We start from the raw sequence: 17,822 nt of genomic DNA, 5'->3' as shown, positions 1-17,822 counted from the left end.
GAGACAATACTACACATATCCCCTCTCTTTTCTGTTTTCTTTTCCCTCTTAGTACAATGTTTATGAGATTCATCCACGTTGTTGTGGGTACCCGTACTTCTTTCATATTGCTGAGTGGTATTTCATTATATAAATATACAACAATTTATTTATCCATTCCCTTGTTGTTGGACATTTAGGTTACTTCAAATTTTTAATTTTGATGAATAAAGTTGTGATGAACACTTATGGAAAAGTCTTTGTGTGAAAATATACTTCATTTCCACATGAATAAACACCTACTAGTGGAACTGCTAGGGCATAAGGCTGATGTATATTTAACACTGTAAGAAACTACCAACAGTATCCCAAAGTGGTAATACATTCAGTTTGAATTTGCAATTCCCCAATGACTACTGAGCATCGAATGTTTACGTGCCATCAGTATAGCTTCTTGGGCTTCCCTGGTGGTGCAGTGGTTAAGAGTCCACCTGCCAACGCAAGGGACATGGGTTCAAGCTCTGGTCTGGGAAGATCCCATGTGCCACGGAGCAACTAAACCCATGCACCACAACTACTGAGCCTGCACTCTAGAGCCTGCGAGCCACAACTACTGAAGCCTGCGCGCCTAGAGACCGTGCTCCACAACAAGAGAAACCACTGCAATAAGAAGCCTGCGCACCGCAATGACGAGTAGCCCCTGCTCGCTGCAACTAGAGAAAGCCCGCACGCAGCAATGAAGACCCAACACAGCCAAAAATAAATAAAATAAATTTATTTAAAAAAGAAAAAAAAGTACATAGCTTCTTTTTGTAAAGTGAGTCTTTACTTACTTTAAAAAAATTGTCTTTTTACTGAGTTACAAGTTTTTAATATATTCTGGATACACGACCTTTGTCTCAAGAGTTTCTCTCAGTGTGTAGGTTGCCTTTTCATTTACTTAACAGCATCTTTTGAAAGGAAGTTTTTAGTTTTGATGAAGTCCAACATCCTTTGTGGGTGTGTGTGGTCTACTGCTTTACTGTGTTCTTCCTAAGACACTTCTGTCCACACTAAGATTTTTCTATGTTTTCTTTTTAGCTTTCATATTTATGTTTATGATTTATTTTAAATTAATCTTTGTTTATGAGCTGAATAGGGGTTAAGATTAATTTTCTTCCATATGAATATCAAGTTGATCCAGCATCACTTGTTTAAAAGACTTCCCCTTTCTCCATCAAACTATATTACCTCTGATGAAAGCCAATCGACAATATACATATGGGTCTACTTCTGGACTCTCTAAGTGTTCCACTGATCTCTTTGTCTATCCTTGCACAAATACCACACTATCTTAATTACTATGGCTTTATAATAAGTCTTGAAATCTGGTAGTTAACATCCTACAAGCTTGTCCTTTTTCAAAATTTTTTTGGTTAATCTAAACCCTTTGCATTTCCTTGTAATTTTAGAACTAGCCTGTCAATTTCTATAGAAAATTCTGCTGGGATACTGACTGGGATTGTGTTGAATATACAGCTCAATTTAGAGAAAACTGACATATTTACAATATTGAGTCTTCCAATACATAACATGGTATATCTCTCCACTTACTAAAATCTTCTTTAATTTTTCTGAGCAATGTTTTAAGTTTTTAGTGTAGAGTTCCTACAGGCCTTTGGCTAAATTTGCTCATTTTTTTTATGCTTTAGTAAATGAAACTTTGAAATTTCAATTTCTAAATGTTTGCTGCTAACATATAGAAGATATACAATTGATTTTTAAAATCACTGACCTTGTACCTTACAGTCTTACTAAATTCACTATTATTTCTAGTAGTTTTTTGGTAGGTCCCTTAGGATTTTTCTAAGTCAACAATCATGTTATCATCTGTGAATAAAGGCAGTTTTACTTTTCAATCTTTTTGCTTCTACTTTTGCCTTACTGCATTGGCTCAGGAATCTGGTACCATGTAGAACAAAAGTGGTGAGAGTGGACATCTTTGCCTTGTTCCCAATCTCAATGAGAAATATTCAAGGTATCACCGTTAAGAATGATGTTAGGGTTTATCTTTTTTGTTGATGCCCTTTATCAAACTGAGGAAGTTGCCTTCTATTCCTAGTGTGATGAGAGTTTTTTTAATAAAGAATGACTGTTTTATCTTCTTAAAGTTAAAACAGATTTTAACCTGTAAAAAGGGGCATGGCATGATTATGAATAACCATTATTTTGGATAATGGTGTGAATATCCCTTATTGTGGTATTATTCATGGTTAAGAGAGACAATGAATGGGAGTAAAAGAAAGAACAAGAGGAGAAAAGTCAAGGCAAAGCAAAACAAAACAACACGAATGTCCATTTTCTCACAGCTCTGTACTATGAGCTAAAGGTAAATCAGTAATCAATAAGGGCTTTAGTCTCCTTCTCTGTGTAAGGAAATTATCTTATGGCCAAACTATTTCACAAGGCTCTAGTAAAGACTGTAAATGCTGCCAAGGGTGATATAAAGTATGCACCTATTAATATCCTTGTTGATTTACTGTTTCAGTTTCATCTCAGCTCTAATGTCAGGCTCTTGCCGTAACATCCCTCTTTCACTGAGTGGGCCTCTAAAGCAGGAGTTCTTAATCGGGGGTATGGAATATTTTAGGTATATGCATATTGAGTATACAAAGTTTTAAAATTTTCTTCAGATTCTTAATGAAGTCGGTGATTTAAAATATGATTAATACTACTCTAAAAAGTATCTTCCATTCTACTAATGCATTTCTGCTAATTTGTGTAAGCAAGCTATTAAGAGATGTTAACCAGGTTTACAGAGTCTACATGTAATTCAGGCTCAGAGTACTGATTTTCATATACTTCCCATGTCAGAGTTTCTAGAAGGCTAATTCCTACATAGGGAAAAATGCTAATTTTTCATATGCACATTTGATTACATGAACAAACCAAGTTTCTTAATAGAGGACCAAAGATGGCTGCCTCCCAAAGAAGGTGGGGGGAAATGCAAGCACCTTCCTAACGCCCTGCCTGTGTTCTAATCTAATGTGGAGAAGACTTGGAGAATTCACAATAACTAATCATTAGGGAAATACAAATCAAAACCACAGTGAGCTATCACCTCACATCCATTAGAATGGCTATTATTAAAAACAAAAACAGAAAGTAACAAGTATAGGCAAAGATGTGGAAAAGTTGGAAGCCTCACATACTTTTGGTGGGAATGTAAAATGGTGCTGCTGCTATGGAAAACAGTGTGGCAGTTCCTCAAAACGTTAACTAGAGAATTACCATATGATCCAGCATTCCCACTCCTGGGTATATATCCAAAAGAACTGAAAGCAGGGTCTCAAAGTGATATTTGTACACCCATGTTCACAGCAGCATTATTCACAATAGCCAAAAGGTGGAAGCAACCCAAAGATCCATTGACTGACGAACGGATAAACAAAATGTGGTATATACATACAACGGAATATTACTCAGTCTTAAAAACGACAGAAATTCTTACATATGCTACAATATGGATGAACCATGAGGACATTATGGTAACTGAAATAAGCCAGCCACAATAAGACAAATACTGTATGATTTCACTCATATGAGGTAAGGAGAGTTAGTCAAACTCAGAAACAGAAAGTAAAATGGTAGTTGCCTGGGGCTAGGGAGGAAGAGGAAATGGGGAGTTGTTTAATAGGTATAGAGTTTCAGTTTTGCAAAATGAAAAAGTTCTGGAGATTGGCTGCACAATACTGTGAATATACTTAACATTACTGAACTGTACACTTAAAAACGTTCAACATGGTAAATTTTATGTTATGTGTATTTTATCACCAAAAAAAAAAGGAAAGAAAAAAAGCATCTCTGATACATTGTACTTCTAACAATTCTAAAGTACAGTTAAGACCACTAAGAACTCATGACTTAGAAATCTAGTCTTTGGGGTAACTCACTACCAAACCAGGAGTTCCCCAAATTATCAATAAGGTTGCACTCACTCTTTAGGAGCCCTAACAGTTGGCACTGATTGATGATTCTGTGCTCATGACATCAGCACATTTTGGAGAACTTAAGACCTTTACCCAATGCTGGGATTTTAGTACCCCCTGAACATTTGGATGAATGAGAGAGGATTGAAGATTGTGCCACATGATTTTAAAACTTGTGGACATTCTTTTGTAAAAGTGTGTAACAACAGTCCCTCCTCCCATTAACATTCCCTATAAGAGCATAATAAAAGATCCTAACCTCCAATTCTTTTTCATCAAAGTACTGCAGCCACTGAAGGGGAACAACCTCATTAAAACCATCCAGGAAAGCTTTGGTCTGTTCTTGTACTCCTCGAGAAAAACGCCACTCTGTCATTAAACTGAAAATAAAGATAATATTTAAAAATAGGTAATTTGTATGTGAGGTAAAAGGCTAAAAACAGAGTACTTCTTAACCATCATTAAAAAAGAAAGTGAAGAAAATCAGTATGCTGTATGAGTCGTATAGAATTCAAGAGAACACAGTTTCACAATAGAAGTTGTGGTGAGCACTATTAAGAGTCAGTTAAAAAGGGAAAGTGAGATGGAATAGGAAATGAGCGTTAGAGTGCTTAGGCAGGCGTGGCTCTAGGCTTGGTTTTGCTACTATCGAACAGAGCACCTCTGTCTCCTCATCTAGAAATGAAGAGGCTGCCAATGGTCTCTGATTTTTGATCGGGACAAAGGTAGGATGCATACAGCAGGTGGCAGTGGGAAAGTGAAGGTCATCATACATACTCTTATTTCAGGAATACTGGTACTGTTGAGAAGAGCTTAAATGTATGTCAGAGGCAAGGGAACTGGGGTTTTGTTGTTTTTTTTACTACATTTGATTTTTGAGCGGTGTCAGAGCATGTTTATAAATTGAGGGGAAGACTGAGTAGAGAGAAAAATGATTAAAAAGGATAAGTGAAAGAGGGAATGAATGTGGAACATCTTCCCAGAGGCACAAACAAGGTATAAAGGTAAGGGTATAGATAGTTCTAACATGCTCTAGTAGTTACAGAAATTAAGGTCAATCGGGTAATCACCTTACCCAATATATTCATCTTTATTCTCCTCCGTCACCAGGATATTGGAACCTCCCAACTTCAGGTCATGTGAAGTAACTTTTCCCAAAATCTCCATGTCAACAGAAAAGTACATTTCTAAGCCACATTCTTCAATGTTGTTGTCTCTGGGTGATATAAATATATACAACCACTAATTAACAAAATATGTAAAACTGATTTCAAGAAAATACCTTATTGAAAGATAAATCTTCAAACCTTATCCAGATAAGGGAGTTATAAAATTCAGTATCAATAGATTCCAAATCCTTAATAGTCAGTTTTTTACTTAGCATACGCTTGTAGAAGGGTAAAGAGAAACCAGTATCAATGAACTTTCCATGAAAAAGTGCCTGCCAAGAAAAACAAAAAATGTTATTTAAAAAATTACAGAGTAACAATTTTCTTATTCACAGCACAATGATAACAGAGAAATCATGAGGCTTTACAGGCAAAAAAAGTAATAAGTAATCAGCATAAATCATGAAAACTAAAATATTACATAAAATGCTAAGTATGAAAAACAAATTTAGAGTTAAAACAGCATCTCTTTAACTGAGGTCAAACACTTAGCTCTACCGTGTCCTATCAAAAACTGTAAAAGAGGATGATAATGGAGCTTTATCAAACCCCCACTCTTTCTAACATGTTTCATGAATTACATTAACCCCACTGAATGGAGAAATGAAGACATCTCAGGGCCACCGTGCATGCACCTGGAAAGACCCCACCCCCGCTTTCTTATCTCACAGTTGCCTAAGAGATTTTCAAGACTAACCCCACAGTGCCTTCACTCCTATTTACAAGAGTCAACGCAGGAAGTCCCAGACCTGCAGTACCTTGACTCTCACCACGATCTGCCCGTCCACTTTGATATCTGATTCCATGTCTCTCATCTCCCCAAACTCTCAAAACCACCTACTGTGTTTTGCCCTCTGAAGCTCATGATCCATCATATTAGCAAAATCCCCCACATCCTCCACTCATTCTCTGAAGATTCCTTTAGCATCTTGTTGTAACACAAATCTGGCATTTTTCTGAGGACGCTGCTTCCTTTCAAACCTCTCAGAGGGATGGCTGTTTCTCTCCTATCCTCCCTCATGTCACCAGGCCTAGGAGTGGGGTGTGTGTTGCTTCTCATTACTAATGTCACCTCCCTAACCCACCCCAGCTTTCAATTTCAAGCCCATGCCACCCCACTGCCTTCGTGGCTCACCACCCCCCAACTCCTTGCTGCAGTCATCCTTAGGTCTCCGGGTTTCTCCCCTTTACTCCTTCAATGCTGTGTTTTTTGACATGACCATCATCGTTCTGAAGATTTCAACGTCTACACTGATGATTCTTTTACTACCCTGGAGTTATAGTCCTTTCCATGATCTTAGTGTCTAACTTAGCTAAACATTCTCAACACCATACCCTAGACACTGTGATTAGCACTAGCTGCAATCCTGCATAAACTCAGTTCCAAACACCTAATTTTCCAGCTCACTGCCCTTAGTAATAACACCAGCAACGTTTGACTCCACTGGGATCTAAAAAAATCAGGGAACCTGTTACCTTATCACTCTCTCTCTCAGCCCCCTTGTGAAGTTCTCTCTCCCCTTACTCAGTTTAGAGTCCACCTTCAATCATCAAAATTCCTCCCTTGTACCTTCAAATCCTGTCTCCCTGGTATAAAAATACATCAATACCTTTGTATTTCTGGCAAAATCCAAAGCCTAGCTAAATACAACTGTCCACCCACTCCACGCCTATGCCTGGGCAGTGGAACATGCCAGAAATGTATATGCAATCATGCTGACTGGTTCATGACCAGCGCCCTCAGGTGGGAGCCCACTGCATTCACAGTCTCCCTCTCTCCCAGATGACTATTTCATTCCTCAAGTACCTCCTCACTCTGAGCTAATGATCTTGCTTTCTATTTCACTGAGGAAACAGAGCCATCGTAAGAGAACTTTTGTGTGTTCCACCACATCTGCTCACTAATAGCGTCTGAATCTATGTACTCTTATTACAGAGAAGCTCTCTATTGCTTCTCTGTGCAACTAAACAGATCTCCTCCTTGCTCTCCTATTCAAGGTCATTGCTCCCATATTCCCTATCTCCCTGACATCCTCAAATTCTTTCTTCTCTTATCATCATCAGAGAAGATGTTTCATCCTCCTCCTATTCTTGGTTCCTTACGTACTTCTGGTTACTGCCCAACTTCTCTATAGTCCTTTATAGCAAGCTTCTTTAAAAAGATCTGCTTACATTTGTTGTCTCCACTTCTCCTTGCATTCTCTCTTCCTTTCACTCCCTCCGATCGTTCCTCTCCACTGCCCCTGAGTATCATTCACCTGGCCAAGTCAAACGGTTACTTCTTAGACCTCATCTTGCTCAGCCTACCAGCATCGGACACAGTTGACCACTTCTTCCTTCTGGAAACACACTTCCTTCTTCCTCTGTCTTCTGGACACCGTTCTTATTTGATTCTCCTATCTCCTCCTCTGCCTCAGCTCTTTTGCTGGCTCCTTCTTATCTCCCCAATTTACGTGTCCTTAAACGTCTTCTCTGTCCACACTTACTCTTTAAATGGTCACACGCCTTACCTCGATATCCCCTCATGGCCAGCCTTGTATATCCAACTACCTATTCTACATCTCCACTTGAGTGTCAGCAGGCATCTTAAACAAACCAATTCTGGACTCCCTCCACCCCCCACATTTCCTCTGGCCACAACCCTGCTGTCCTGGGAAATGGCAACTGCAACCAGACAGCTTGGTGCCGTACTTGACTCTCTCTCCCTCACACCCTGCATCTAAATGGTCAGGAGACCCTGTTGGCTCTACCTGCAGAATATATCCAGAATCCAAAGCACGCCTCACTACCTCCACTGCTACACCGTTCAAGTCCAAGCCACTACTGCCGCTCACCTGGGTTGCTGCAAGTGGTCTTCCTGCTCCTCCTCTTGCGTTCCTCTGCCCTCAACTAGTCTCTGTCTACACAGCAGGAAAGTCAGCTTAATAAAACCTAAGTCACATTATGTTACTTAGACTATGTCACTCCCTGCTCAAAATGCTTAAGGGAATTTCCCAAAGATTCCACACACTACCTCTCAACCTCATCTCCTACCACATTCTCTCTCAGATACTCTGCTCCAGCTATGATATTTTTCATTCAAAAACGTACTTCCACCTAAGACCCATTTTTCTTGCTGTCCCCTATGCCTAGAATATTGTTCTCCAAAATATTTGCATGATTCAACCCCTTACTTTCTTCTTATTTCTGTTCATGTGTTACCCATCAGAGGCCTCCTCTAATCATATTAAATAAAAGAGCAACACTGCCTTTCCTTCAGTACCTACTTATTTATTCTTTGACTCCCTCTAACAGAATTTAGATCCCTGAGAACAGGGACTGTGTCTTTTTTTCATGGTTTCATCCCTCTCATACTATGATACCACATAGTAGTAGGCACTCAATAAATATTTGCTAAGTGAATGAACAGACAATAAAGTGCAAATAAATAAATACAAACACTTCTCAAGAAGGCCATAGTCCCACAAGACCTTCTGCAAAGCTCTGAAAATTCCAAAAACATTAATCGAGTTCAATTATTATACAACTCAGATTTTCCTGTTATAGAAAAGTGGTCATACTATAATTAGGTTTAAATGAAAGGACTTTTAAAGACCAAGTGGCTATATCAATAATCTTCATATTCATAATCTTGATTTCACACAGGTACTCAAAAAATAAACTATATATTGATACTCTCTGGGCAAACTTCCTTGGTAAGAAAATTTGTGAACACACATAATCAAGGATAATGTGTATAATTTTTTATAAAGTCCTCTCTAAAATACTTTTGAAATAAGCAAAGTTTAAATAAATAAATAGGTAATTGAAAGTCAGGACTCACCATAGCAATAAAGCGACCAATGAAACAGAAGTATGAAAGATGGTCTGGATTAATGGTTGATGCTGGATTTATCTGCAGACAGTAGTTGTTCTTGCCAGCATACTCAAACAAGCAATACATGGGGTTCAAAACTTCATGTGAAAGCAAGAAAAACCATTCTCTACAAGAAAATAGGTCAACATTATTTTTAGCACCCATACGTATGAATTTAAAAACAGATCTTAAATACATCCATCCATCCGTCATACCCCTCTGCTCAACAGCCTTTAACAACTCTGCTGTCCAATTCCTTAGCCCTCCATTTAAGTTTCTCTGCAATGTAGCCCTCCATTCCAAGTTACCTGCCAGTTCCCGAGTTGCCAAACTATAAACTTGGTGTTTCTGACATATAGCGTGCTTCTTCCTATGCCATATTTTTGTTTGTGTATGAATCCTCCACATCAACTCAGCCTATGGGGATCCCACTTTCTCTTTCAAGTCCAGCTTAGATCAATTCCACTTTAGCAATTTTTTGAAGCAATTTTCAGTGTATTTCAGTATCTCAGTCACTGAATACTTTGTGGTAACAACCTCACAATAGTAGTCATTTTTCTGCACTGGACTGGCCCACTTGACCACTACATCCACCAGACTGTAAGCTCCTCAAAAACAAAAGTCATACCTCTATATATTTTTTATATCTTTAACTCTCACAGGCATCCTACAACCTATATGCAATAGGTTTTAATAAATATTTGCTGGTGATACTGAGATACACAGCTCTGCTGCTATGGAATAGTTTTAATTTTTTCTTGCCAATGCATTAAAAAAGGAACTAAAATTTTAAAAGATGAAACCTTTAAATGTGATAGGCATTCTCTAACTTATTACCACCTAGTTTGCTTCATTTTAAAAAGTCCAATATACACAACCCAACTAGATAAAAGATTAATAATTTATATTACAAAATAAACTCAATTTGCAAAAACTCTCTTCAACAGCAATTTCTTCTAATGCAGGGTTTCAAATGTCTACAGGTATCAGTAAGTGAGTACAAGGGGTTTCCTTCTCTGCATGGGCTGACATTCTCTACTTAGCCACAACCCCCTATTCCTCATTGTATCCCTGATAAAAGTTATCATCAGTCTTAAGGAAGAATTACTTCCGGGCATATAATCATAGTCATTAGACAACTTGGCAGTGGTGGGCAGGAAGTGAAAAAGAGTGTATGCTACCCTAGAGGGGAAGAAGCTACTCTGATTCGGTCAACTGACGCCATGTGAGAAGGTGGGGTAAGTGATTTTAAAGATAAGCCAGAAATCTTGATTCACAGGCATAATCTAGTGATTTCCTTTAATGTCGTTAAGTAATGTAAAAAAATTTAAAATCACAATGGGGGGGCCATCACTGTGCAGGCTAGATCTGGCCTGGCAGCCTGTTTACAAATGTTTTTCCAAAACTTTCAAAACACAATCTTGGAAACTTACTGAAGGGTAGAGAAGGGAGTCTAAATCAACTGAGAAATGATAAACACCAATTTATAAAACGAAATCCAGTCCCAACATAAGTAGCTGAAGCAAGTCGACCTCGCGCTGTAATGAGGCAGAAGTAAGACATGTACCCAGGGAAGAGGACTGAACAGATCTAGTGAGAATGTGTTTAGACACAAAAACTAGAAATAAAATTCCCAGTTGTTGCAGATCGCTTTTAGCAAACAACAGCCCAGAGAAAACTAAGTAAATTCAAAAAAAGAATGACTACAACACGGCATCTAACCTATACTCTAATGGTAAGAAAAAAGAAGGAAAAATTCTAACTAGCAAGAGGCAAAGAGTTCCCTTTCAATGTATTCTTCCATACACTCTCAAATGAACTAAAGAGTTACAAGAGGTTGAAAAAATTATTAGACGACAAATGAGCTAGCTGAGCCTAGAGAAAAAAACAGTAAAACCACTAACAATGAAAAATCACATTAGAAGCAGCAAAATGTAGGGCAGTACTGCAAACAGTGACATGAGGATAGGCTTCAGAAAAATCAAAACAAAATGAAAAAGCACAAAGATAAAAGTGATCAGAGAAAAGATGACAGACATATAAGACTGACAAAGGAGATTCCACATACCCATGATTGATGTTCCTGAAGGAAAATGGAACAAACGGAACAGAAAAGATATTCAAAGACATAATAGAAGAAAATTTCCCTTAAATTAAGGAAGATCTTAATATGTTTCTAAAAAAAGATATAAAACAATCAACAATGAAATTAATGAACTTCAAAGAAAAGGCCTATGTGGGCACCCAGAGGAAAAAGCTTCCTACAAGGTGCTGGTCTCCCACTTCACAGTGCTTACATTCAATACTAGGAGACAGGAAAACAATGTCTACAGAGTACTGGAGGAACTAGTGTTGTGTGAGAAACTTATATCTAGTGAAGTTGTTGTTTAAATACAAAAGCAACAGAAAACACGTTCTCAAGCACACAAAACTACAGGACTATGTCACCCTTGTGAACTCCTGACTAAACCAAAACCAATATATGAATAAAAATAAAGAATTTGGGAATAAGAAAATCATGGTGTTGAGTAACTGACTACATACATTATATGCATTAAAACCATCAAAATATAAAATAAAACCCAAACAGTTAAGGTAAAAAAGGGCTCAGATAAGAATGTGACTGGTATAAAGTGAGACACTGTAAAAATAATACCGTATTTCATTTCTAAGATGTACCTTTCTTTTTAATGTCTGAACATTTCTGAAATTGAGACAAATCACAATAGATGTGATATGAATATCCTTTGTGACAGGTAGTTTCTTCTCTGAAAAAACTTAATAATGTTTTAGATGAGAAAATATGTTAATACAACCAGCTCTGATAATCCCACATATATACCTCCACCAGCTGTACCTAGTCCCACAACTCTTTTTAAAAGCCAGCTGTACTAAAATTGTGATTATGTAATTCTGTACACCCGTGAAATATGAGTTCAAAAAGAGAGCTGTTTCTATGAAAAGCAAGTTTAATTCTTTGGAAATAATTAATGAAAGTGTTTTACGAAAAAATAAATTGCTGTCAAATTAGGTTTGGGCAAAGCAATTGAGGGGAAAAAATTAAATAAAAAGGATTGCCCATTCTTATTGCTTCACAAGTGCCTGTTAACAATATACTTAGTGAATGTGGAAAACTTTATTCTCAAAAGGACTCAGACTGGATTAAAAACACAAACATAAAACCAGCATAAACTGATATAATAGCAAAGCATAAGAAACAACCTTATGGATGCTGATCCATTAATTATGCTATCTCCAGACAATGGAGTATTGTGCAACCATTAGTATTAGCTCTATACATGATATGGAAAGATGTCCATGATATACAAAATAACAAAATCAGGCTGCTATATTGTGCATATTGTATGATCAATTCTGTTTTAAAAAACAGCAAATATGTACGATATCACACATATATTCAAATTTATATACAGTTGACCCTTGAAAAACATGCTTTTGAACTTTGCAGGTCCCCTTTTTGTGGATTGTTTTCAATAAACATAGTACCTGTATTTTCATTTTACAAATCTTTAACTAAGTGTGGGGAAATGTTTGTGCTCAATTAGAGACAACAGTGTGTGGAATCAAAAGAACTAGGGTTCGAGTCCAGATTCTATCCAAACTGCTTCAGCTTCCCGCCCTTGGGTGAGTCACTTATCAATTCCTTTGTTTTGTTTTTAACTGAAATATAGTTGATTTACAATATTGTGTTAGTTTAAGGTGTACAGCAAAGTGATTCAGTTATATATTTTTCAGACTATATTCCATTATAGGTTTGTACAACATACTGAATATAATTTCCTGTGCTATACAGTAAATCCTTGTTGCTTATCTATTTTATGTATAGTAGTTTGTATCTATTAATCCCATACTCCTTTGTTTCTGAAGCAGAGACAGCAGTACGCAGAGTTTTGACAATGTAGGGGTCGGCATCCCTAACCCCCATGTTTTCAAGGGTCAACCGAATAGGCAGAAAAAATGTACAGGATAACCAACATAATAATAATAATGGTTACTGCTAGACTTATGTGAATATTTCAATTTTTGTTTTTAAAAATAACTTTGGATTGCTGTTGAAAAAATGTATCATTTCAAGAATATATCCACTGCATACAATGGAGATACACTTATTTCAAAGCAGATATGTTTTTTATTTTACCTTGCTAGACCACCATAATCAAGTCCTTCTTCTCCTCTAAATATTACATACAATCGCCTCCTCAAGTCATAGGGTTTTAATGCCATAATCTAATTAAAAACAAAAACAAGGATATTTAATCACTCACATATAACATAAGTTTCCTCCAAAACAATTTTATTTTAATTTCATCTGTATTTTCAAAAATTACACATTTCCTTACCTTATACAACAATGCTTTTAACTCAAGAGATAACTGGTTTGTTCCACAAACTAGCAAAGATGTATCTTACTCCCCTAAGCTTTCTCTGATACACTTTCATAAATCTCTTTCCCCTCTTCTGGTATTAAATGGTAGTTCTACTTTGGGTTAGTAGCAGAGAGGAACAGTTTGACACAGAAGTTTTTAAGGTTAAAAAATATTCCCTCCTTTGTCGCTCTCCAAATTTTACCAGAATCTTGTAAAAGGTGACTTATAAGTTTTTTTGGCTAGCAACACTTACTGAGAAGCAAAAGTTATTGCTCTGGGTCCTGCTTATACCACACATTCCATTTCTCAGTATGAAAGGAACTCAGCTATTGTGACGAATTATTTATAAGATTATAAATATAAGCATAAAAAAGTATATCTTAAAATAGTATCTATACCAAATTTTTATAATCCTTAAAGGCTTATACTAAGGTTACTAGTAAATAGGCTTTAATTCTGGATAAAAATGAATTACTTCCCAAAGCCAAGACTGGTCTGGGTTGGGGCACAGCTCACCAGCAGGCCTCCACTTCACTGGAAGTCATTGGCTCAGTCTTGCACAGCACGATTCTCCCCAGGCCAGGGGACAAAGCAAAGTAAAATCTACCATGAATTTAGATGTGCACTTACTTACTAAAACAAAGTTCACACAGAGCTTGGGACTAGCTAAGAATTTATCAACTCAAACCAAAAGAAGTTGTGATAATAAACAGTTATATTAGTATCTTGTCCAAACTCCAACAGCTATTAAAATGAAGCTAAGGTTTGAACATCACTGACTTGAGAGAGTTGTTATTCCATTGTGGCTTGTATACATAAAAGTCCCTATGTACCTGTACACAAAGGGAATTTTACTTCATCTTAAATGGAGTGCTCCAACAAGGTCTGAGATCATGACGCTTAAACAGAAACCGAGAGGAGGTGAGAATTAACACTAGGATTATTAGAGGAACATTTAAATGGAATACGGTACCTATACCAATCTAATTTTAAATAGTTTAGTAGCATTATCATGTCTTTTTTATTTGAGTTAATAAAGTCTTAGAAAAGTAAATAAGTGTCAAAATGTGTCAACTTGTTCCAGAAGCTCTTTAAGCTTTCTTTTAGTAATCTAATTCATGGCAGGATGATTTTGTCTCTCAGCCTAGGTACCTGTGCCTGCAAAATGGAGATAACAACAGAAGCCATCTCAAAGGGACATTGTGAGGATGAAGTAAATGAAATGATAACTCTAAGGTGCCAGTGCTAAGCATGTGGCAGTCACTCAATACATGATGGGGTTTATTATGACTATTATTGTAATGGACACTCAGTAAGTGGTAGTCATTGTTACAGCTGTGTTCTGAATGGTTTAACATTTCTAAGCCCTAACTCCCTTCAGATATACAGAATACAGTGACTCAAGTTGTACAGTCTCTCTCAGTATCCAAGGTACATTGGTTCCAGGACACCCCCACAGGTACCAAATCTAAGGATGCCCAACCTATGCATATCTTCCCATATATTTTAAATCGTCTCTAAATTACTTATAATACCTAATACAATATAAACACTACATGAATACAGGCATGCCTTGGAGATATTACAGGTTTGGTTCTAGACCACTGCAATGAAGAGAATATCAAAATAACTCAATCTACACGAATATTTTGGTTTCCCAGTGCATATAGAAGTCATGTTTACACTGTATTATAGTCTATTAACTGTGCAATAGTAATTTGTCTAAAAAGACAATGTACATACCTTAATTCAAAAATACTTTATTGTTAAAAAAATGCTATCATCTGAGCAAGTCATAATCTTTTGGCAATAGTAAATCAAAGATAACTGATCACAGAACACCATAACAAATTAACAGTAATGAAAAAGTTTGGAATATTTCAAGAAATTATGAAATTGTGACATAGAGACACCAAGTGAGCAAATGCTGTTGGAAAAATGGTGCCAAGAGACCTGCTCAACACAAGGCTGTCATAAACCTTCAATCTGTAAAAATCACAGTACCTGCAAAGCGAAATAAACTAAAGCACAATAAAGCAAGGTATGCCTGAATTTGCTGGCTGCAGAAAATTCAAATTTTGCCTTTCGAAACTTTCTGGAGTCCCCCTTCCAAGCCACCCTGGAATATTTTCTATCCACTGTTGGCTGAATCCATGGATGCTGTACCTGCCGATACAGAGGGCTGACTGTACAATTTTATTCTGATAACATCTTTCTTACCTGTTGAAAGGAATCTTCGAACAATGTCTGCCGGGACACATTGATCTTTACATGACTGGGTAGTGCATTAGACTAAAAACAAAAATAATATCGTAATATCATGTAAGTTACAGGACATGTATTGGGTAAAGATAAAACTAAATGATTATGAACAGAAGATTTATTTACCACCATAGTACCTGGCACAAATAACGGAAGTGAGCAAGTTTCCACCTAAAGCTGCGTTCATAAGCAATCTGTGGACCACCTTTAGTTCTAAAGAAAAACAAAAACAAACCATGTGTTAATTCATAATAAAGCTAGATTTAGTACGAAATTGGAGTGTACCCGGGTCCTACAAATGACCATAGGAAGGTTACTTGTTGGGAGAGAAGTAAAGATGTATTTAGTGGGCCAACAGAGACTTGAGCAATGAGGACACACAACATACACAAAGAGGGAGATTATGTGTATGGATGGATCTTTTGTAAAGAAAGTTAGTTAATGTGCCAAAAGGATGTAACAGCAAACCTAAGAATTGTATACAAGCAAAAGCATCTTTTGGAAAGAAAATGAAAACATTTATAGAAAATCAAAAACAGATTTGTCATTAGCATAACAAACTAAAGGGTAATAGTAAAAAGTATTTTTTAAGAAGAAGGGGTACAATCCCAGATAACAGAGTGGAGAAACAGCAACAAAATTAAATATGTTGGTAACTCAAAATAAATAAAAAATGTATAAAACAGTGATAATATATGATAGAATTTAAATATTTATGTATATGATACATAGTCATAGTTAGCTTAACAGGAAAGGTTTCCTCATATTTGGAAAAAAAATATTAAAAGCCACTACTGTTTCAGACAAAAGTCATAAAACATAAATCGTATTCATCAGTTCATTCCGTCCCATGTAATTAATTCTTATTGATCCTGATCTCTTGTTAGCAGTTTATGAAGCCATCAGGTTTTCCATTAGAGTTCTGTAATTTCTTACCCAGTTTGGTGGTATGATTTAAAAGTTATCAGAAACCTGTATTTGTAAAAAAGTCCTTTCTATGAACCTTCTTGAAGATCTTCATTTTTGTAAAAGCATCAGAGTAATATAAATGTCAAAGACTTAAAATGGCATGGTTAAAGACCTGATTACAATGCAATTGACCAAGAAATTTGGTTATTTATGCAACATATAACATCTTAAGATAATAACTAAAATTATGACATAACATTATACCAAGACATATCCAATTTTAGGAACTGCATATAATTTCTAGAACATTTATGTTAATAACATTTACCCATATAACCTAAGAAGGTTTATCATCACTCATTTGACAATGCTTCCCATGTAATTCAACATACCAAGTAAATCTAATTAGTTTAATCTCTCTCTTTGAGATGTTTCAGGGAACTTCTGTAACATCCCAAATTTAGCTAGAGGTCAAAAGAATCCTTTTAGCACATTAAAGCTACCTTTCCATTGGGGGGAAAAAATGTAAATCCACACAAAAATACTTTTGCCTGGCAAAAAAATATAAAAAAATAAAATAGATAATCAACAAGGGTACAGTACAAGGAACTCTACTCAATACTCTGTAATAACCTATATGGGAAAAGAATCTGAAAAAGAATAGATACATGTATATGTATAACTAAATCACTTTGCTGTACACCTGAAACTAACACAACATTGTAAATCAAATATATTGCAATATAAAATAAAATTTAAAAAATTTTTAAAAGGATATTAAAAAAAACCTGACAAATTTTCAAATAATCCAGCAGTCCTAATAGAGTACTGTAGGGGAAAAAAAATGTTTCAAAGGGTTAATTCTTATTGGACCAATTCCTTATTGTTGGACATGTAAGTAGGTGGAAAAACTTTAAATATAAATTCTTAAAGTCTTACTCATATTATAGGTTTTAGATCTTTAATGATTAAAAAATTATAATAATGTGCTCAATAAAAGCGTTGGACTAAAAAAAAAAGGGTTAATTCTCACTAACATATTGAGATTTACATTTTTATTAGAAAACAAAAATAAACTGACATTAGGATTTGCAGGAATGTAGATTGCGGGAGAGGAAAAAACCAACAGGCATGATACATGTCATCATGTAGGCATGATACCTACAACATAAAAATATACAATTGAATTTTGTTGTAACACCAGGACTGGCAACAGGAATTGTCTGTGGATGGTATATGTTGCTTTTTCTACACTTTTTGGGAGGTCATGGTTTCAACCACATTTTAGATT

General features: G+C 36.2%; 1 protein-coding gene across 2 annotated transcripts in view; it reads right to left on the bottom strand.

Moving 5' to 3' along the window:
• WWP1 (WW domain containing E3 ubiquitin protein ligase 1) overlaps nucleotides 1–17,822 on the bottom strand; it is a 117,591-nt gene that overhangs the window by 10,372 nt on the left and 89,397 nt on the right. For both annotated transcript variants that reach the window (XM_032610153.1, XM_032610154.1), the window contains 7 exons: nucleotides 15,760–15,835; nucleotides 15,581–15,652; nucleotides 13,132–13,220; nucleotides 8,940–9,099; nucleotides 5,255–5,388; nucleotides 5,023–5,163; nucleotides 4,207–4,327 (listed from right to left, as the gene is read on the bottom strand). In XM_032610153.1, coding sequence (XP_032466044.1) covers nucleotides 4,207–4,327; nucleotides 5,023–5,163; nucleotides 5,255–5,388; nucleotides 8,940–9,099; nucleotides 13,132–13,220; nucleotides 15,581–15,652; nucleotides 15,760–15,835 — 793 coding nt within the window. The remainder of the gene's footprint in view (nucleotides 1–4,206; nucleotides 4,328–5,022; nucleotides 5,164–5,254; nucleotides 5,389–8,939; nucleotides 9,100–13,131; nucleotides 13,221–15,580; nucleotides 15,653–15,759; nucleotides 15,836–17,822) is intronic.

The sequence above is a fragment of the Phocoena sinus genome, chromosome 17 (genome assembly GCF_008692025.1).
Source record: "Phocoena sinus isolate mPhoSin1 chromosome 17, mPhoSin1.pri, whole genome shotgun sequence".
Classification (NCBI taxonomy): domain Eukaryota; kingdom Metazoa; phylum Chordata; class Mammalia; order Artiodactyla; family Phocoenidae; genus Phocoena; species Phocoena sinus.
The sequence above is the reverse complement of the archived record's forward strand: the minus strand, read 5'-3'. Positions and strand labels throughout refer to the sequence as shown.